Source organism: Cyprinodon tularosa, unplaced genomic scaffold (genome assembly GCF_016077235.1).
Source record: "Cyprinodon tularosa strain WSP-4 unplaced genomic scaffold, ASM1607723v1 ctg426, whole genome shotgun sequence".
Taxonomy (NCBI): Eukaryota; Metazoa; Chordata; class Actinopteri; order Cyprinodontiformes; family Cyprinodontidae; genus Cyprinodon; species Cyprinodon tularosa.
The window spans coordinates 334,684-357,725 of NW_024039148.1; the positions used below are offsets into that span (position 1 = coordinate 334,684).

At 38.4% G+C, this 23,042-nt stretch overlaps 1 protein-coding gene across 1 annotated transcript in view; it reads right to left on the reverse strand.

The window, feature by feature from the left end:
- Positions 1 to 23,042, reverse strand: part of slc15a4 (solute carrier family 15 member 4) — a 50,083-nt gene that overhangs the window by 26,233 nt on the left and 808 nt on the right. Inside the window, exons 2-6 of the mRNA XM_038299360.1 lie at positions 20,672 to 21,288; positions 8,924 to 9,216; positions 8,086 to 8,227; positions 7,776 to 7,853; positions 3,528 to 3,708 (exon numbers count right to left, since the gene is read on the reverse strand). Coding sequence (XP_038155288.1) covers positions 3,528 to 3,708; positions 7,776 to 7,853; positions 8,086 to 8,227; positions 8,924 to 9,216; positions 20,672 to 21,238 — 1,261 coding nt within the window. The 5' untranslated portion in view covers positions 21,239 to 21,288. The remainder of the gene's footprint in view (positions 1 to 3,527; positions 3,709 to 7,775; positions 7,854 to 8,085; positions 8,228 to 8,923; positions 9,217 to 20,671; positions 21,289 to 23,042) is intronic.

The window sequence follows — 23,042 nt, forward strand, 5'->3', positions numbered from 1 at the left end:
TATTTGAGGAAAGTTGTAGCCTTGTAATCCGTATATCCAATAATACCATCCGTCCATCTCAGACAGCATGGCCACTGGATCGCCCAGAGCGAGTCTCACATTATATACAAGCATCCCCTATTTTTGGTATTTTTACCTCAGCTAAAACACATCAGTCACTTCTCTGTGATCCTTGGCATGTTTACAACAAATTTGGTGTTTAATAAGATATTTCTAGTACTTGCAATTCACTGTGGAAAAATTTGCACCTTAAAAAATATATATTCTTAAAAAGCAGCATCATCAAAGCTGTGTGACTTGCTCAGAAAAACTCCCTTTCTGCTTGACAATGTGTCAGCCATCTCTACCCTGTGTGCGCGGCCCAGCTCTCCTCAGCCCTCAGACATCTGCCAGCACATGTACAATGAAACCTCCTGAAACTTCGTTGACAAATGTCCAGTTATTTCATACAGGAGGAGGAAGCAGTGATTCCAGCACCGAAGTGGGAAGAAATTGAATGCGTTCAGCTGACTACACATTTTGCAATAGACCTCTTACTGGGAATTTCACTACTTCCCATCAGGTGTTGTGTAAACAACATGATTTCAGCTACCAGGAAGAGAACGGATCAGTTCTGGGGACAGACTTTAAGCCAACTGAAGCTACTATTCAAACCGTTGCAAGGCAGCCCAAAGGAAAGGCTGTTTCTTAATAAAATTTTGTGTGATGAGCAATTCTTTAAATCATCAATGTCATTATTGTATTTCACATTATATTGTAATGCCCAGCTGTGATTTTGTTCTTTGCTTTTTACTCCTAAAAACCAGGTCAGACCTGTTTGGCGTCCTGGTTATGTATTTACCTTCTGTTCTGTGACCAATGCGCAGCCTACACCACCATACCAAACCCTTTCTCTTCACTTCCTGAACTCAAAATTGCTTTCTCCGAGATTCTGAATTTATTCTGCCTGAGCTCAAAGCCAAAAAGATTGCATGTTTTTTTTTTTTTAAGCCAAATGTGAAAATAAATACCTGAATAGCGTTTAAACATTGAAATGTACATGTTGCTGAAGCATCCCTTATAGAAAAGAGCCTGTTCCCTGCAAAGGGAAATGTTTGCACATTTCATTTTTCTGAAGAGCATTTATTATGATGGAAAAAAGATGCTTTTAGTCGACTAGAGCAGAATATTTCCAAATTGCTCTAATAACATGTGTCTTCTCTTCCAAAAAGCATTAAAGCACAAGGATGATCATAAACTCGGTTCACACAGATGTAATTTGGCCACATTACATGCTGTCCATAAATCTTACATTTGGTTAAAAAAACATGCCACTAACTATTATGCTACATATGGTAAGTTTTCAAAAGTTAAGAAAGAAAAGATAGATAGATAGATAGATAGATAGATAGATAGATAGATAGATAGATAGATAGATAGATAGATAGATAGATAGATAGATAGATAGATAGATAGATAGATAGATAGATAGATAGATAGATAGATAGATAGATAGATAGATAGATAGATAGATAGATAGATAGATAGATAGATAGAATAGTATTTTTATAGGCGTATGGTCAACTTCTGCCAAAGTATTGTGAATTGCAACACAATATATTTACTTACTTTTTATTTCAGTTTTTAAGCATAAAATGTGACATACTGAGCATAAACCTGAAAATATCTTTTTTTTCCCAATTACTGAATGTTTCATAATCAGATCAGCTCATGAAACAACAGAGTTGGGCTCTACTACTGCAGGAACAAAGAGTCAGGCAGTGAGTGAGAGTAAAACATTCAAGAGATAACAGGAAGACAAAAGCTATGGTTTCAGAGTCGCTCTTTTTTATACTTTTGAGCTTAAAACTTCTTCCTCTCTTGGACTGGAAATGTTAGCTCCCTATGAGCTCCTGTTTGGGGTGAAGGTTCACATTCTTATGAATATAAAGTTTTTTGGAGCGCTGTCTAAATAAGGTAATTAATATCAGGCTCTTCTCCTGTGGAACCAACTACCAGTTTTAGTCCGTGAGGCAGACACCCTGTCTACTTTTAAGGCTAGGCTTAAAACCTTCCTTCTTGATAAATCTTATAGTTAGAGTGGCTCAGGTTATCCTGAGCTATCTTTATAGTTATGCTGCTATAGGCTTAGACTGCTGGAGGACATAGGGACCCCTTTTTCATCATTCTGCTTTATTCTCTCTCTGTTCTCCCAATCTGCAGAATCTGTTGGTTCAATCTCTAACGTTATGCTCTCTCTGCTTTTTATCATAGTAGCTTCATCTGGTCGGTTCCTGTTTGGCTGTGACTCCATCCTGGAGAGAATTATCAGCTGTGCTGCTGCCATCAACACCTTTGTTTCTAGATGCTGGATATCGGCCTGTTTTCCAGTGTAGTCCTGTTTCTCTGACCGTGACTGGCTGGATGTGCTCTCTTCGTCCTCTGGCATGGGAGCTGCCTTGGAGCTCGTCTGCCTGGCTGTGTGTTTCCTGGATGGGGCCGCCTTTTACAGATGCTTTTTGTGTCTCTACTTCTGTCTCCTTGAACCCCAGTCGGCCTCAGCAGATGGCCGCTCACACTGAGCCTGGTTCTGCTGGAGGTTTCTTCCTGTTAAAAGGGAGTTTTTCCTCTCCACTGTCGCTACAAGCATGCTTAGTGTGAGGGATTGCAGATGAGTCAATTAGTTTATGCAATCAACTGGTTTTCCTTAGATAGAAAACTTTGTATCAATTTGACTGGATGATCTGGTTGAACTGTAAAGTGCCTTGAAATGAATTGTGTTGTGAATTGGCACTATAGAAATGAACTGAATTGAATTGAATTAATAAAAAAAAAAAACAATAATTCTTTGTTGTTGCTGCTATTTTCACGAATACAAGCTATGACATTGACTCTGCTGTATCAAAATAATCAATAAACAGGGACGATGAAAGAAATAGGAAATGGCTACAAAACGTCTCTAATTGCTTCTTTTATTAGAGCACATATAATTTAGTATTGGAAGTTAAAGCTTGACAAAAATAATTCCCCGAAAAAAACTGACTGACTTATAACTGCTCTTGTAATACAAAGATGGCTGTTTATTTACGATAGAATAGCAGGGTTTTAGTAGCTTTAAAGTTGTTGTTAACTGTACTTTCTGGCATATAATACACACACATCACAGGGATTAAATGAGAAGCAAAGAGTTATTTATTGACTGTATGCTGCTTAGTTTTTTAAATGTTTAGTAATCCAGAGAATTATAGGAATAGCTGCTAATGCCTCAATCAGATAAGTTAATAAATAATATATACTTGTTTATCAAACAAGTGAGATATTATGTATCTTACAATACTCAGTTATTTGTAGCATGTTGTCAATTTTGTTTTGATTTAGTAAAAACAACTATTTTAATGTATAATTTTAAATCGATTAAGTGCAAAAACTTCCTCCAAAAATGTCAAGAATTTCTAAAAGCATCTCTGTTGAAGTCAGAAAGAGAGCTCTTTCTTCCATGGCCTGTTCAGCAATAACAAAGTTGAGAAAATGTGTGTTAGGGTGCTCACCCGCTGCCACGGCTGACCACATAACAAAGAACATCCCCACAGCAATCCTCTTCAGAGAGGAGGGCAGCAGGCCACGGCGCTTCAGGATGGGGTCCACTACTTTGTCTTTCAGAGGAATGAGCATGAGGATGAGCACTGCGTCAAACATGGTAAGCCATGCGGTCGGGAAGGTAAACTTCATCTGAAAGAACCAGAGAAGAGATTACTTTTAGAAGTAGCAAGAGAGAATAAAAAGTACAGAGACTGTGAGTGCACTCAAACATCACTGAGTGTTTCTGCATATACAGGTGCTGGTCATAAAATTAGAATATCATGAAAAAGTAGATTGATTTCAGTAATTCCATTTAAAAAGTGAAACTTGTATATTATATTCATACATTACATACAAACTCATATATTTCAGATGTTTATTTTGTTTAATTTTGATGATTATAAATGACAACAAATGAAAATCTCAAATTCATCATATCAGAAAATTAGAATATTGTGAAAAGGTTCAAAATTGATGGCCCCTGGTGCCACACTCTAATCAGCTAATTAACTCAAACCACCTGCAAAAGCCTTTAAATGGTCTTTCAGTCTAGTTCTATAGGCTACACAATCATGGGGAAGACTGCTGACTTGACAGTTGTCCAAAAGACGACCATCGACACCTTGCACAAGGAGGGCAAGACACAAAAGGTCATCGCTAAAGAGGCTGGCTGTTCACAGAGCTCAGTGTCCAAGCACATTAATAGAGAGGCGAAGGGAAGGAAAAGATGTGGTCGAAAAAAGTGTACAAGCAAGAGAGATAACCGCACCCTGGAGAGGATTGTGAAACAAAACCCCTTCAAAAATGTGGGGGAGATTCACAAAGAGTGGACTGCAGCTGGAGTGAGTGCTTCAAGAACCACCACACACAGACGTATGAAAGACATGGGTTTCTGCTGTCGCATTCCTTGTGTCAAGCCACTCTTGAACCACAGACAGCGTCAGAAGCGTCTTGCCTGGGCTAAAGAGAAACAGGACTGGACTGCTGGTGAGTGGTCCAAAGTCATGTTCTCTGATGAAAGTAAATTTTGCATTTCCTTTGGAAATCAAGGTCCCAGAGTCTGGAGGAAAAGAAGAGAGGCACTTCATCCACGTTGCTTGAAGTCCAGTGTAAAGTTTCCACAGTCAGTGATGGTTTGGGGTGCCATGTCATCTGCTGGTGTTGGTCCATTGTGTTTTCTGAGGTCCAGGGTCAACGCAGCCACATACCAGGAAGTTTTAGAGCACTTCATGCTTCCTGCAGCTGACCAACTTTTTGGAGATGCAGATTTCATTTTCCAACAGGACTTGGCACCTGCACACAGTGCCAAAGCTACCAGTACCTGGTTGAAGGACCATGGTATCCCTGTTCTTAATTGGCCAGCAAACTCTCCTGACCTTAACCCCATAGAAAATCTATGGGGTATTGTGAAGAAGAAGATGCAATACACCAGACCCAACAATTCAGAAGAGCTAAAAGCCACTATTAGAGCAACCTGGGCTATCATAACACCTGAGCAGTGCCACAGACTGATCGACTCCATGCCACGCCGCATTGCTGCAGTAATACAGGCCAAAGGAGGCCCAACTAAATACTGAGTGCTGTACATGCTCATACTTTTCATGTTCATACTTTTCAGTTGGCCAACATTTCTATAAATCCTTTGTTTTTATTGGTCTTCAGTAATATTCTAATTTTCTGATATGATGAATTTGAGATTTTCATTTGTTGTCATTTGTAATCATCAAAATTAAACAAAATAAACATCTGAAATATATGAGTTTGTATGTAATGTATGAATATAATATACAAGTTTCACTTTTTAAATGGAATTACTGAAATCAATCTACTTTTTCATGATATTCTAATTTTATGACCAGCACCTGTACATGTATGCATCCACAATCAGCAAGCAGGCCTCAGTCTTCATACTGCTTTGGCACCCCCAGGTGGACAAACCAAACACAATTAAATGAAGAAAACTTAATTTAATTTACAAAAGAAAAAGGTAAAACGTGAAAATAATGTAGGAGTATTTTACCCAGAGGCTTTAGCAGCAGTACAGATAAAATTGTTTAACTTGAATAAAAATGTCATTAAAGCCAGCATCCTATGGCACGCTACAGCGTTCATTCATAGCAGGGCTGAAACAATTAATTGGAATAATCAATTATTGAAATAACTAATTTAGTAATCGATTAATACTTAACTTAAGTATATAAACTGTAAAATATGCCTTTAGCTAACAGAAGACCCCCTAAGAGCAGTAATTATATCAAAATTGTTAAAGAAATATATACATTTTGCATTTAAGATCTGTCAATATGCTCTATCCAGAACTCCTCAATGGGAGAAGTTTTAGTCTTACCTCATTTCTTTTTGTAAAAAATCTTCTTTAAGGAACCTTTTGCTATGTGATTATTAAAAAAATAATCAACAGATTTATCGAATTGTTAATTGAAGCCCTAATTTATAAAATCTGATTCAGTCTCTGTAAATTACTTCAATCTGAACTGAAATAATTTACTTTAAAACTTTATTTCCAATTATTGGATTAAATCATCAATCTATTAAAGTTTCTTCTATAATTTCCACATAATCAAATACCAGCTTTTAAACGACACAATTTCCCAAGCTAATGCTAAAATACTAGCTAAATGGTGAGTGTTGAAGAGTTTAAAATGTTTCCTTTCTTTCCAAACCTCTATGTATAATAATCATAAGGACACTAGTCTAAATAGCAGTTAGCTTTAACCTTTAACATTTAACAAAGTTTGGTGCACATGACACGATTACATTTGTTCTCAATTATTCATAGATCTCGGTCCTCTTCTTTTTTTCCCCCTGTTTGTTTTTATGTTTACGTCTTGATTTAAAGATGGTGAATGTTGGGTTTGGTGAAGCTCTGATTTGATTCAGCAACTTGAATGCAGGACAGAAAATGTTACCCGTTAAGCCTAAAGTTATTAGTTTTTATTTTCTCTTACCATATTCCTCCCCAGAGATGATACAGATTTGCATATTTCAGATTTCTTCAAATTTTTTAATTTTTATTGACCGTACAAGTAATCATGTTGCTTTAATAAATGTGCGCTAGGACAGTTTAATAAATCAAGAGCGTTAATATGGAGCTACCTAACTTAAACGTTCAGTATGGATGTTTTAAAATGTGTCTTTTTTATAGCTGTTACCTTTAATATTTCTCTTTCCTAAAATATTTAAATTCACAGTGAGCCTTTAAGCACATTTACCAGAAAAACTGAAATAATGTAAGACATAAAGAATTTGTTTGACATCATTTTAGCTGTTTAGACTTAAGAGCTGAATCTACGACAGTTACGACTGAGAAGTAGCTTTACTCTGAATTCTCATTCATGTAAATCCGTTCAACACTAAAGGGACTTTTTTTTAGGGTTAAAAGAGAAACAGTTTTACAAATATTACTGCATTACAGTTGGTACTGCACCACAATAAAGTTTAAGTTTAAACATTAGTTTGTGTTCCTGTTCCATGGAGGAAACAGCTGAGCTGAGGGAGAGGAGTACCCAAACGGCGCCAAACCATACTTCCCTTTTAATGTCAACAAGTGGCAAGGTTGGTAGAAGTGACAACTTACTTCCTCTTTTGAGGAGTTTTAAGCTGTTAGAAAATGAAAAAGAAAAAAAAATCAGCAGTATTTGTTTTATGAAAATACATACTGATGTACAAATTACACAATATTGAAAATAACAAATTTGGTTTTTAGGTGTTTCACTTCACATTTTCAGTAAAGTCACACTGGCTGATTAAACTGAACAAACGTGCTACTGTGATCGGTTTCATCGCTGTGAAACCTCTTTTTTGGGGGGAATCATGTGAAGCTGCAGAGGGAGCCATCAAAGTCTTAAAGAAAGCAACATACAATCTGCAAGAGTGAGTTACATCAGCCACAATCAGCAGGAACCATCAGATGGAGGCGCTGCAGCGGAGGGACACAAACAGCCAGGTTGCTAATCTGTGAGGTATTAGTCTGTGAAGATCTGACTTAATCCCCGAGGCATTACAAGTCTTTGCTGCTGCCTCCAGCTGTTGCTTGCCATTGCATGTCAGGGACCAATTGACTCATCTTTTCCAGCAGTGAGATGTCTGGTTCAAAGATATTAATACAGAAACAGGTGGTGTTTTGTTTGATATTCTGCCAAATTCTTAAATAAAGAAGGGAAAAGTTCTTGATTTTAAAATACTCCCTTTTTCATTACCTGATTGTTCACCGAGGTGTTTGTGGGTGTGCCAGGAATCCTCAGATGGAGGCTCTGCAGGATGTATGTCGTTTGCATCTGCAGCACAATAAGAAGATTAGTTCCAGCGAGGAGTGATCCTCTACACTTTATGACCAACAGGGTCTCTGGTGCTAAGCTGGTTCTCTCTAATCTTGAAAAAGAAAATAATCTTCCCTCATTTTAACACATCTGGGTTTTCTTCTTTCTTTTAATCTACATTCCTGAATCCAGTATAGTCAAGTTACATTCCTTGATATTTTTCCGCTTATGAAACATTGATAAATCTTACCTGGAAATACACCATCCAGTACGGAACAAGGGCAAAGAAAACTGGAAGGATTTTCACTAATGCTTTCACTTCCTCCACTTTTTCCTCAGGAAATATCCCTCCGTAGGTTAACTTTGCAGTATCAAGCAGGGTTGGTTTATTGCTAAAAACAGTTAAAAAAGAAAATATAAAATACTAAAACAGAGTGTGCAATGATAAATATAGATGATGAAATTACTTTCAAACCTTACCCTTTTATACAAACACTTATAGAAATACAAAAGAAACTACATTAAAGCCTATAATCCTCATCTCTGGAGAAAATACTCTAATAGGAATTCTTAAAGGGCTGTGGGATTGTCCAACTTAAAATATTCAATGTCAAGTTTTAGAGCCGCTTGTGGTATTTTAGTTCAAAGTCAAGTTTTAGCACTTTGGAATAACTTTTCACCACAGGGAACACAGATGAATGCATTGACCAGAAGTCAGGGCAATAAGCAGGCACACAAAGACTTATAGGAGGGGATCAAAGAAAGATTTAAGATTAAAAAAAAAACACTGCCTTGAAGCTCACATTAAAAATTCTCCCTTGAAAATACTGAAGACAAAACCGGCAAAGTGGGAATCATAGATAAATGTATTAGTTAGTTATTTTAAACTAATGTTTCTAACCTTTTCTAAGTGTTTTGGATTTCCCTTTGAGCTGCTGTTTGGCTGAGAGCCTAATACTTTGATGGAGCCCTGCTTGTATAAAAATGCTTTTTGTTATTGAAGAGATTTCACACATTTAACGTTCCAACAAATCATCTTTCTTTGAAAACTTGCTTTTCTTATCGCTAAAAGATATGAGCCCTCTTACCGAAGCAAGTTTGGCTGTCTTGGTTTCTGTGAACAGCAGGCAAAGGAAATGATCTTGACCATATCTGAGAAGGCGCTGCCGTCGGGGGGCTTTGTGATGAAAACAGTACGACCCAGAAGAAAGACCAGGAAGGACACTCCGAGGCACACCGCTGGGATGATGTAACCAAGCTCGAAGCTATTATTCTGCTGGATGTATCCCACACCTCCCAGAGACAGGATAGCTCCTAAGTTAATGCACCAGTAGAACCAGTTGAAGAATCTGCGCGTGGCCTCTGGTCCTCTGTCTTTGACCTGTGATCACACAGAATAAAATCTAAACAACCAGTAGTTTTGCAGATGAATTTGTAAACAGCTTACATCTTTAGACTTGTCAAAATTGTTATAAAAAGTAGATTCTCTCAGTAATTTGGTGCTTTCTATCTCATACACTGGATGAATGATCTAGAAATAAGTAAAAATTCTTAAATTAAGTGTATTTACCCTTAATTTGAGTAGGTAAATAAGACAGTTTGCCAGTGGGATGAGTATTTTTACTCTTAAAATAAGATAATTAGAAAATATTCACTTTAAATAAGACAATGCAGTTGTTTTTTTCTTATTTTAAAATCTAAATCATCTTGTACCATTTGCAAAGTGTCTAACTTTACCCCTTAAATTCAAGAACATAAAATTACTTCTTTAGATAATTTTTTTTTGTCATCTCAAGTACACTGCAAAAAACAAGTCTAGAATTAAGTAAAAAATATTCTTAAATTAAGTGTATTTTCCTTTCATTTGAGTAGGTAAATACGATGATTTGCTAATAGAATGAGTAATTTCACTCTCAAAATAAGATAATTAGATAGTAGGCACTAAAATAAGAAAATTTAATTTTTTTGTTCTTATTTTAAATCTAAATCATGTTGTTTCATTGGCAAAGTGTCTCACTTACCTCCTCGATTCAAGGCAAACTGCACTTATTTTAAGAAAAAATGACTTATCTAGATTTAAATATTTAGCAGTGTAGTTTGAGGTACACTGGAAAAACAGCCTTGAAATAAGTAAAAAAAAGTGTATTTACCCTTAATTTGAGTACCGGTAGGTAAATGAGATTGTTTGCCAATGGAATGAGTCTTTTTACTCTTAAAATAGGATCATTAGATAATATGCACTTAAAATAAAACAATGCAGTTCTGTTTTCTTATTTTAAGTGTAAATTGTCTTGTTCCATTGGCAAAATGTCTCCTTTACCTTCACAATCCAAGAACAAATGCACTTATTTTAAGAAAAGTTTTCCAGTGTATTAGCTTCTCCAGCAGCTCTAATAAACAGCTGTCATCCAACAAGCGAAGAACATTTCAAACAAGCAGGGATCAGATAGTCTGCTCTGTTTTTTCAGCTCTCTCATCCATTATCATATGGACAACCTTGCAATAAGATCATTACGGTGCATGGGACCACCTTGGTTTGATCATCTGTTTATCTTTAAGGAAACGGCGCCTATCTTCAAGGAAGTTTTCACACTAAAATTTCTTTAACAAAACACTTAAAGTAGTCTTAATGTGACTTTTTGTTATCTATGTGTTTAGTGAATAGACTGATAAAGAAAGGTAATCCCAGCCCACATCAGCTGAGGGAATGAGGGTAATTTAGGTCACAAGGGATGCAGCGATGTTGTGTAACTGGTTGTAACAGCGAGCAGCAGGTCTTAAAACTGGTTTTAAAGCATCTAAAAAAATTTTTTTTGAAATGTGTGATTGAAATGATTATTTAGAATGGCCACTAGTAACAGAAATGTACGGTGAGACCTTCAACATAACTTTGATGCATAGTGCTGACGTTAAAGGTAGATTAGATCTCATGTAACCCTGCACTAAGTGTTCAGAAATAAAGCCAAATTGGCTGTGGAGGATATGCACATCTCCATTTTATTGCTTTGATTGTGTGAATTGATGTTCTCAGCTGATTTTTTTTCTTTTAAATGTGATGTTTTATTTACTTTTCTGTAAAGCACTTTGGTCTGCTTTAGTTTTTTATAAGTGCTTAAGAAATAAAATTGGATTGGATTTGGGTTCAGATGGTCAGAGGCAGTACAAAGGCTACTCATCTTTAAAGGTTTATGGTGAAAATGTATAAACTGCAAAGAGGAAGTCTTATTAGGCAGACTTGACAAACAAAATAACCAAGTCAACAAGCATCATGATTAAGTGTCTTAAAACGCCTGAGGTAAACATCAAGATAAGTTAAACAGGAGGTTATAGTGGTTACTTTCTAAATCAGAGATATGAACACTTTGCCTGCACTTCATACCTACTCATTATACATCTAGGGCTGCAACTAAGGATTATTTTTGGAAATTGATTAATCTGTCGATTATTTTTTCGATCAATCGATTAAAGGTACACTATGCAACATTTTTCAGTTAATTAATGTGTTTAACGTTTTGGATGATTAAATGAGTCATTTCAGGTTGAACAAAGGTTTTCTCGGCCGCCCTGGTGGTCTGTAGGGGAAATACCGTACTTGCAATTGCAGGAGCCCTCGGCCCGCACCCACAAGCCCAGAAGTCTTGTGCATCGCGAGAGTCGGTCTTGCTTTACGGCGAGAACTGCTACACGCCCCCAGTGAAAGGCATGCTCGTTGCTGGCGCAGTGGCGATCTTTGTGCAGTTACCATGGTGGAACGAGCAAGAAAACAGAGAAATTTTCAAACTCGAAAATTGGAACAAAATAATCACTTCCTGCAGTAGACATGGTGATTTGTTGCATTTGCCTGTCTGCTAAGCTCAAAACAACCGTGCCTGGCTTGACGGAGAAACCAGGAGAACAGCTGAGCATATTTACGACAGTGCACTTTTACTTTCGCCCTCTGGGGGGAGCCTCGCTGGAAAATCAACACCGGTTGCATAGTATACCTTTAAGACTCGGATAGCCAAAGATTCTTAAAAAAGATTTTTTAGGAAATTAAATAAGGTGAAACTAAAACCTTTTTTAACTTGAGGAGTTCTGGGTAGAGCATAATGACAGATGAAAAAGTTTATTATTTTAATGCAAAATGTTTAAATGTTCTTTTTACAATCTTGGAATAATTACAGCTCTAAGTGGGTTGTTCTGTCAGCTAAGGTCATGTTTTAGAGTCTATACACTCCGTTAACGATCAGTCGATTACTAAATTAGTTGAAAATTATTTCAGTAATTGATTAATCGTGATTAATCTGATTAATTGTTTCAGCCCTAAATAAATCCCTGTCAATTTTAGGCGTATTATCTAATGATTCTGTTTCCGGCCTCATTAATGTCGTTTAATGCCAAATGCAACTTCCCTTTTTGTGATAAAAATGCATGACTGAATCTGAAAGCAAACGAATGCCCTGTCAGGAAGAATCCTTAAAGCTATGTTCACACCAAACGCAGCAGGAGCAGCAAAAACGCGTCTGCTGCTTCCTTTTTGCTGCTTGTACCAGTTAGTTCTGACGCGTGGCTGAATCAGCTTTGCTGCTCTGGCTGCGTGGTGAAAAAGTGTGTCTGACGCGGGTTGGGCGGAGCTACTCTATGCTTTCTTTGCCTTGCAGCTATATTGGCTGTGATCAGTGGGAATAAAGTAGTTTTAATATGTTTTTAAGTGAGAAAATACACCTGAAAACTTCATCAGTGCAGTCAGTTCATCCAGATTACCATCCTGCCTTCCAATATTATTTCTGTCGGAGACGCTCAGACCCCCACATACCAGCGGTGCTCTGTCACTAGGAATCCCATTCAACAGCAGCCTCTGGCCGGGTCGCCTCGGCGGCTGGAAGGTGGTTCTCAGGTACGTAATCCAAATTGCAGGCACCAGGATAATAAAAGCGAACATGTTTTGCCGGCAGATTTCAGCATTTTAGGTTAATAAACTTAATAAACTGTTTCAGAGGACTGATCATAGTGCTCTGTATGATCAATAATGTGTCTCTCTCCCTGCCAGCTCACAGATCAGGTTCTCTGATTGGTTGATGCGGCGCGTCGAGCAGCAAAAGTTAAATTTTTCCATCTCGAGCAGCAGCCGCGTTTGCGGCACGTCGCGCGCATCAGATTGACAGATGACCCAAAACTTGAACGAATCAGCAGCATATGTCAGGTCCAGACAAAGGCTGCTTCTTCTGTAGCTGGGGCTCTGTGGAGTCCTAGCCTTAGGAAGAGTCCAGAATTGTCACAGTCTAAATCCTAGACTATATCATTGACCATTTTAAACTGACTAAAGTGTTTTAATTAGAGGACTTTATACAACAGCAGACTGCGTTCTGTAATTAAAAAGAGCATTTGGCTGCTCTGATCTGTGAGGGATCGGCTGTGGGGTCAGTTCATCAGGGCAGAGTTTAACTCCCTTAAGAACCGTCTCGCCAGTTTGTTGAAAAATGTGACATCATTCTCCAAACAGGCTGGGCTGGATTAGAGATGGCTCTGTACATTATGATATGTTTGCCCACTGATAATAACCTTTGATGGTAAGCATATACAGGTGCTGGTCATAAAATTAGAATATCATGAAAAAGTAGATTGATTTCAGTAATTCCATTTAAAAAGTGAAACTTGTATATTATATTCATACATTACATACAAACTCATATATTTCAGATGTTTATTTTGTTTAATTTTGATGATTACAAATGACAACAAATGAAAATCTCAAATTCATCATATCAGAAAATTAGAATATTACTGAAGACCAATAAAAACAAAGGATTTATAGAAATGTTGGCCAACTGAAAAGTATGAACATGAAAAGTATGAGCATGTACAGCACTCAGTATTTAGTTGGGCCTCCTTTGGCCTGTATTACTGCAGCAATGCGGCGTGGCATGGAGTCGATCAGTCTGTGGCACTGCTCAGGTGTTATGATAGCCCAGGTTGCTCTGATAGTGGCTTTTAGCTCTTCTGAATTGTTGGGTCTGGTGTATTGCATCTTCTTCTTCACAATACCCCATAGATTTTCTATGGGGTTAAGGTCAGGAGAGTTTGCTGGCCAATTAAGAACAGGGATACCATGGTCCTTCAACCAGGTACTGGTAGCTTTGGCACTGTGTGCAGGTGCCAAGTCCTGTTGGAAAATGAAATCTGCATCTCCAAAAAGTTGGTCAGCTGCAGGAAGCATGAAGTGCTCTAAAACTTCCTGGTATGTGGCTGCGTTGACCCTGGACCTCAGAAAACACAATGGACCAACACCAGCAGATGACATGGCACCCCAAACCATCACTGACTGTGGAAACTTTACACTGGACTTCAAGCAACGTGGATGAAGTGCCTCTCTTCTTTTCCTCCAGACTCTGGGACCTTGATTTCCAAAGGAAATGCAAAATTTACTTTCATCAGAGAACATGACTTTGGACCACTCACCAGCAGTCCAGTCCTGTTTCTCTTTAGACGCTTCTGACGCTGGTTGTGGTTCAAGAGTGGCTTGACACAAGGAATGCGACAGCAGAAACCCATGTCTTTCATACGTCTGTGTGTGGTGGTTCTTGAAGCACTCACTCCAGCTGCAGTCCACTCTTTGTGAATCTCCCCCACATTTTTGAAGGGGTTTTGTTTCACAATCCTCTCCAGGGTGCGGTTATCTCTCTTGCTTGTACACTTTTTTCGACCACATCTTTTCCTTCCCTTCGCCTCTCTATTAATGTGCTTGGACACTGAGCTCTGTGAACAGCCAGCCTCTTTAGCGATGACCTTTTGTGTCTTGCCCTCCTTGTGCAAGGTGTCGATGGTCGTCTTTTGGACAACTGTCAAGTCAGCAGTCTTCCCCATGATTGTGTAGCCTATAGAACTAGACTGAAAGACAATTTAAAGGCTTTTGCAGGTGGTTTGAGTTAATTAGCTGATTAGAGTGTGGCACCAGGGGCCATCAATTTTGAACCTTTTCACAATATTCTAATTTTCTGATATGATGAATTTGAGATTTTCATTTGTTGTCATTTATAATCATCAAAATTAAACAAAATAAACATCTGAAATATATGAGTTTGTATGTAATGTATGAATATAATATACAAGTTTCACTTTTTAAATGGAATTACTGAAATCAATCTACTTTTTCATGATATTCTAATTTTATGACCAGCACCTGTAGATAGACCCTGAGGTAGGTTTCGTAAAAGTATTTGGCCTGGCCTTTTAGATTACAGCAGGATTAGGATTTAATCGATTGATCCTGGTTGAAAAGTAGTTGCTAGAAGACAAAAAAAAAATAAAAAATGGTGACAAAACTGCTGCTTTCACAGAATCCTCCACTCTTCTAGTAATTTATTTTCAACTTTAATGCAAGCTGTACTGTATATATGGAATTTCTCTAGTACTTGCACTTCCCTGAAGTAAACAAACCTCATGAAATGTTTGCTTCCTTCTTGCACTTTCTTTGAACCAACACATTATTTCCCTAAATGTAATTTATCTGCACAGCACCGTCACATCTGATCTCACAAGCTTGAGCTCTTACATCTCCCTGCATGGAAAAAAAAGGATGTTCAATTATCTACACCCAGTTTATGTGCTCGCCGACTATGTACATCTACCAGTGCCTAAAGGGCATCATGGGAGAACTATGAAAGTAACATTAAAATAATAGCAAGCTAACATCGCCAAAGACAAAGAAGCACATTTCAAAAGTTAATAGTTCGTTCAATTCCTGATTGCTTTGAGCTCCTAATGTTGCATTGGCAGAAACTAAAAATGCAGACTAAATAACACGGTTCTGTTTTGAAAAGATCTATAGATGCCAAAGTTAAAAAAACACCAATTTTCTGCACTAAGCAATCTTTAGAACATCTTAAATTCATTAAGAATAAAGCAGTTAAAAAGCTGTAACATTAATGAATAATTTGATTCTTCAAGTAATAGAAAAAATTTACCGGTATTGTACGTAAGAACACAGGTTTTATCATTGCAATATAAGGGGAAATTGTCTTTCATTTACCTCTTAAATACCCAGTGAGAAGCAAAGATGCAAAACAAATCTTTACCCGGTTTTATAACAATTATGTGCATCATGTTGAAGTGTACTTCAACACCAAGTTACAAAGGATTAAGTTATTCCTTTTTACAGGAGAAATCATGTAATATAACTTTCTGACAGGATACTGGCAAGATTGAAGCAAACTTAAAATATAAAACAATTTCTATCTCTCCAACAAACAAATATTTTTTCAGGCATTTATTTTGCTAATAAACTTGATACAGTACTTGCAAAGAAAGCTTTGTACCTCAGTTTTCCCTAACTTCATTTTTTCCCCCATCTCTTCTACTCAGAAACTGAAAAGATGCACCTCCTCTTGCCCTAAAAATAACTAAATATAAGGCGAGCACTGCTTTTGAAAATAAAAGAAGATATAACCAGCTATCAAATCCAAGAATGTGTTCTATTTAATCTAAAAAAATAATCTATTAACTGACAGAAAAGTTCACAGAAAATTCATACTGGCAAGTTCTAATTGGGTCTTTTATTAAGCTTTTTCCTGACTGACACGACAACTAAATCACTCCTTCTGACAGCGCGCATTGAAACAATAGAATAAAAGCATGACATTTGAAAGGATTCATGCACAGTTTGGGATTTGGTGTCAGGATACAATGATCCACTTATAAAAAAAGAAAACTTTCTCAGTTTTCTTGCAGTGTTTCCACAGAATAGTATTATTTTTATAATACTATAAATAATATTTCTAAGATACACTCTGGCAGTATGTATGCACTGCCATGCAAAAGTATTCATTCATAACCCTGGAAGTGTGTTGTGAAGTTTGTAGAGAACATTAGTGAACAAACAGCATCCAAATAGGCCAAAGTTTAAATTGTAAGGGAGTTTAAAACAATATCCTAAAATTAAAGACTTCTATAGCCAATCTTCAACATCTATCATCTAAAAACACATGAGAGGGTTTTGTTGTTTTTTTGGATGTGTTATGTGTATGTAGCCTACGTGTACATCCTTAGCTGGTATTTGTTTGTTACTTGTATTTATTCTAATTGCAGCTACTACTATGCACTACGCACTTTTGAGTCCATTACAAATTTCCCCTAGGGAACAATAGAGTCTATTCTATTCTAATTAAAGGCCTATACTATAAGGAAAGTAAAACATATGGGCTAAAACATAAAATGTATAGGATTTATCTTTTCTGTCTGTCTACTTTTAAGATTGCTGCATTATACTACATATAGGGCCGGATCTATCAAAGGTTTGCGTGTAAAAAAACGTGAGCTATTTCACTGCGCACGCTAAAAAATGTACAAACTGATCTATCAACAGCGTGCTAAAAGGATTTGGTCTTTAAAACATGCTAAATAGCGCCTCTTATCCATTTAGTACTTTTTCTGCAATGAATATGCAATATGGGGCGTTTACACGCAAAAGTGCGTCTTGTGGGAGGAGAACATGTAAATGTATTAATTTAGCACTCGCAAAGTGATTTATTAAACCTGAAAGCAATTTTGCTAACGGTATCTGACTCTATATTTAACACGTTTCAAAAGAAGGTGCAAATGGTCTGTATGCGTAATTGCGCACACATGGCAGCGGTTATTGTCGCAAGAAGGAGACATCGAAATGAAGCAAGGAGATGCAGAGAACGCATTTTTTCACTCTGTGTGAATATTTTTGGAATGAACGAGGAAACGATCATCAAAACATATCGTTTATCCAGCATTGCCATTTTGGAGCTGTTGGGGGAACTCCGAATGGATTTGGAGCCAGCCACAAGGAGGACCCACGCAATACCAGATATCACAAAACTCCTTGCAACATTGCACTTTTTTGCATCTGGGTCATTCCAGCGTACGGTTGCAGCGAGAGCTGGAATCTCCCAATCTCGTTTTTCAGAAGTGCTGTCCGACGTTTTAAATGCCATGTCGCCCTGACGCCCTACCGGAGAACCCTGACCTCCCCTCTGCGCCTGTGGAGCAACATGCCAATGCTGCAGGGATGCGTACGCGCAGTAATCTCATCCACAGTCACTTCTTGTGAGCCATTTGGTATGTGAGCCATTTGGTATATTGTTTTTTTTTTTTTTTTTTTTACTAGAAATTCAGCCACATACCACCTTAGGGAATAAAGGTTCCCAAAGTTTGTTCTTTGTATATATATATATATATATATATATATATATATATATATATATATATAAATATATATACACTATATTGCCAAAAGTATTTGCTCACCTGCCTTGACTCACATATGAGCTTAAGTGACATCCCGTTCCTAATCCATAGGGTTCAATATGACGTCGGTCCACCCTTTGCAGCTAGAACAGCTTCAACTCTTCTGGGAAGGCTGTCCACAAGGTTTAGGAGTGTGTTTATGGGAATTTTTGACCATTCTTCCAGAAGCGCATTTGTGAGGTCGCACACTGATGTTGGACGAGAAGGCCTGGCTCTCAGTCTCCGCTCTAATTCATCCCAAAGGTGTTCTATCGGGTTGAGGTCAGGACTCTGTGCAGGCCAGTCAAGTTCATCCACACCAGACTCTGTCATCCATGTCTTTATGGACCTTGCTTTGTGCACTGGTGCACAGTCATGTTGGAAGAGGAAGGGGCCAGCTCCAAACTGTTCCCACAAAGTTGGGAGCATGGAATTGTCCAAAATGTCTTGGTATGCTGAAGCATTCAGAGTTCCTTTCACTGGAACTAAGGGGGCAAGCCCAGCTCCTGAAAAACAACCCCACACCATAATCCCCCCTCCACCAAACTTTACACTTGGCACAATGCAGTCAGACAAGTACCGTTCTCCTGGCAACCGCCAAACCCAGACCCGTCCATCAGATTGCCAGATGGAGAAGCGCGATTCGTCACTCCAGAGAACGCGTCTCCACTGCTCTAGAGTCCAGTGGCGGCGTGCTTTACACCACCGCATCCGACGCTTTGCATTGCACTTGGTGATGTATGGCTTGGATGCAGCTGCTCGACCATGGAAACCCATTCCATGAAGCTCTCTGCGCACTGTTCTTGAGCTAATCTGAAGGCCACATGAAGTTTGGAGGTCTGTAGTGATTGACTCTGCAGAAAGTTGGCGACCTCTTCGCACTATGCGCGTCAGCATCCGCTGACCCCGCTCCGTCAGTTTACGTGGCCTACCACTTCGTGGCTGAGTTGCTGTCGTTCCCAAACACTTCCATTTTCTTATAATACAGCTGACAGTTGACTGTGGAATATTTAGGAGCGAGGAAATTTCACGACTGGATTTGTTGCACAGGTGGCATCCTATCACAGTTCCACGCTGGAATTCACTGAGCTCCTGAGAGCGACCCATTCTTTCACAAATGTTTGTAAAAACAGTCTGCATGCCTAGGTGCTTGAATTTATACACCTGTGGCCATGGAAGTGATTGGAACACCTGATTCCAATAATTTGGATGGGTGAGCAAATACTTTTGGCAATATAGTGTATATATATATATATATATATACAAACTACAAACTACTTTGCCGCAAACCACAAAAAGCGCAAAACCATAATTTAAATAGGGCGTCTCCAACAGTTTTGCAACTGCCACCAGTTACGCAATCGCTCTTGTTAAATCACCCGCAAACCTTGGTTCAGCCGCTTGCGCAAAATTCCAGTTTGCGAGCGCAAATTACTGCACGCAAAATTGGATCTTGATAAATCCGGCCCATAGAGTGCTAACAGTAAATGTATACGACCTAAATTAGATATGCAATCTTATGGTAAATTGAGTTAATTTAACAAAGAAAGTGGAAGTTTTTTTTTTTTTTTTTTGCAAAGTTATTTGGGATTCTGACAACTGTTAAAGATGCTAAACCAATAAATGTTACTCACTTGCTTACAAAGAGAAGTGGATCAGAATTGATTAATCTAATATATGAGTAAATCAAATGTTTTTTTGACAAATATGATTTTCATTTTTGTCTTTTCACATGACTTTACTTAGAAATAGCCATGATGATCCAGAGAATGCATGGCTCAGTGAAATGTCACAGTGGATCAGATCGCTCATCACATGTCCACACATGGCAGACCTAACTTTATGCAAAAATACAAAAAAGAATCACACACAAAACTTCCAACACCAGTGATATTACAAAGTAATAGGCCTCAGGTTTAAACAGTCTAAGCTTTATGCGTGCTTTACACAACTAAGTTTTTCACCTGATGTTTAGGATTTTTTTTTCATGTGATCTTAGTGTAATAAAGAATTTTGTAAATAATGTTGTTTTGCTCAACCAAGGTTTTGCTTTAAGGTAGAGATGTCTATCATATCAATGTGTTTTTTTGCACCATGTTTTTTTCTACCACAATTTCCCCTATTTTGACCATAGAACTTAAAAAGAAAACATATGCTGCAGGTACTATAATAGAAATGATAGTTTTGAGTACAAAGGAGAATAAAGTGGAGGAAAGTTTTTTTTTTTGCATTTGTTCAACAGATAAGCTTCACTTGAAGTTTAATAAAATGGAATAACAGTGCATCAAAGTAAAAAATGTTGCTTATTTTTAAAATTAGCACTATTAAACTTTAGACGGATTTCCTGGAAGCAAAGGTAAAGAGATTTTTGATTTTTTTTCTCTTCAATAATCAGGGTAAAGGCAGGGAAAACTAGCTGACTGACTGGTGCATTTCTATATCAAGTAATTCAACAACTTAGAGTTGGGTAATTTAGAAAATACAACTCTAGCTTTGAAAAAATACACTATTTTTCCTAATGATGGTATAAGCAGTATTAAAATACAAAGAATTTCACCTATGTGGGACAATAATGTGAGCTGTGGAAAATATAGTTCATACTTTACCTGATCTGCCCCAAAAGGAGTGATGTTGGACTTCACAGAACCAACACCAAGTGCAATAAAAAGCAGTCCAATGTAGATTACTGAGCCACAATATGGACTGCGCCATGAGCAAGTTACATTTTTTGGAGCGGTGCTGTTAAGACATTCAGCCGGTTGCACGGGAAACGCCGTCTCTTCTCCACATAAATGTGTCCTTGTTTCAGCTTTTGAAATAAAAGGGAAAAATAGCATTCCGATAAAATACAGAATTAAACTTGCAGCAATAGTCCAGAATTTCCCAACATATGCATCTGCCAGCCAGCCACCAAACGGTGAAATCAGGTAAGTAATTCCCATGAAGGTCAGAAGTGCCTGACTGGCCTCAGTGCCCTCCCAGTAAAAAGGACTGTTGTTGAGAAAAAGTACCAGATTGGCTGTAATGCCGTAGAATGCCACCCTTTCTAATGATTCAGCAAGCAGGATGGCAGCACATGCTAGCCTCCTTCCCTGGAACACTGATGGTGCTGAAGCTCGGTTTCCTGAATCCAGAAGCGGGCTGCTCTCATTGGCCTCCCTGTTCTCATCCATTTTCAGCAGAGCTGATGGAAACAAAACCAGCCCTGGAAGTAAGTCAAGCCCTGGAAAAATATAAGCAGAATTCAATAATGGTCAGTATTTCTTAGAATAGTGAAGAGTTAAACAAAATGTGATGTGTATTCTTCATTTATATTCTTCTGTTATTTTATATTATATACTTATACATACATTATATATTCTCTCCAGAGATCTTTTAGAGACCGTAACCCATGCCTTTATCACTACCCGGCTGGATTACTGTAACGCGCCTTATTTGGGGGTTAGTGCTTCCAACATCGCTAAACTCCAGAGAGTGCAAAACACTGCTATATTGTCTTTTACCTGCCACTCGTAAATATGAGCACATTACCCCAATTTTAGCCTCATTACACTGCCTTGTTTTTGCTTAGAAACATGCAAACTGACCTTTAGAATGACGACCCCCATTCTGACCTGCTCGTCCGATTCAATTTGCATGTTTCTAAGCAAAAACAAGGCTTTGTTTTTTGGTCCACTCTATAAAGCCTCAAACTCAATGCGAATCCTGACATTTGAATTGAGAAAGCTTCCTGGATGGGGAGCGAAACGTCTTCAAACTTGGAAACAAAGTCCAGTGGATTGTTTTTTAATTTTTTTTGGAGTCTCTCCATGGTCTTGCTCCATCTTATCTTTCTGAGTTGCTGCACCTTCATGCACCGGTCAGCCGATCAGCTGCTTCTTGAGGTGCCAAAAACTAAACGGAAGCTTAGGGTCGATCGTCGTTTCTCTGTGGCAGCTCCAAAAATGTGGAACGACCTTCCATTGCAAATTAAATTGTCTACTTCTTTGTCTGATTTTAAATCTCTCTTAAAAACTCATCCCTTTGCCTTGGCTTTCTAAACTGTGTGAGATGTTGATTTTAGTCTGTGATACATTAGATTAAATTACTTTTGTTTTTATTTTATTATAGATTTTAAAGTTCTGATTTTGTCTTTCATGCTTTTATGGTTCTTTGAGTCTTTATAAAGGTGTTATGTTGTTTTACTATACAGCAATTTTGGTACTTTAAGAAATTAAAAATAAAGTTGGATTGGATTGAATTGGATATACACTTTCTAAGGTCCACATTTGCTATAATCCTTTGCTGCTGTAACACCACAATTTCCCTATTGCTAGACAATAAAGGGATTTTCTATTCTATTCTATTCTATTCTCATCCATCCATCCATCCATCTTCTTTCATTTATCCGGGGTCGGGTCGCTGGGGTAGCAGCTTCAGTAGAGAGGCCCAGACGTCCCTCTCCCAAGCCACTTGGGCCAGCTCCTCCGGGGGGAATCCCAAGGAGCACCCAGGCCAGCTGGGAAACATAGTCCCCCCAGCGTGTCCTGGGTCTCCCTCTGGGTCTCCTGGTGGGACATGCCTGGAACACCTCACCAGGGAGACGTCCAGGAGGCATCCTAACTTGGGCTGCCACCATATCATGGTGGAGGGGTTTGATTGTCCCAATAACCTTAGGAGCTATGCTGTCTGGGGGCTTTATGCCCCCTAGTAGGGTCACCCAAGGCAGACAGGTCCTAGGTGAAGGACCAGACAAAGAGCAGCCTAAATACATCTAATGATGAATAAAAAAAATGGACCTAGTGTTCCCTCGCCCGGATAAGGGTCATTGGGGCCTTACTCTGGAGCCAGGCCTGGAGGTGGGGCACGCTGGCCAGCGCCGTGTGGCCAAAGCCCAAAGAGGAAACAGGGGTCCCCCTTCCAATGGGCTCACCACCTGTATGAGGGACCAAAGGGGTCAGAGCAATGTGTGATGGGTGGCAGTCGAGGGCCGGGGCC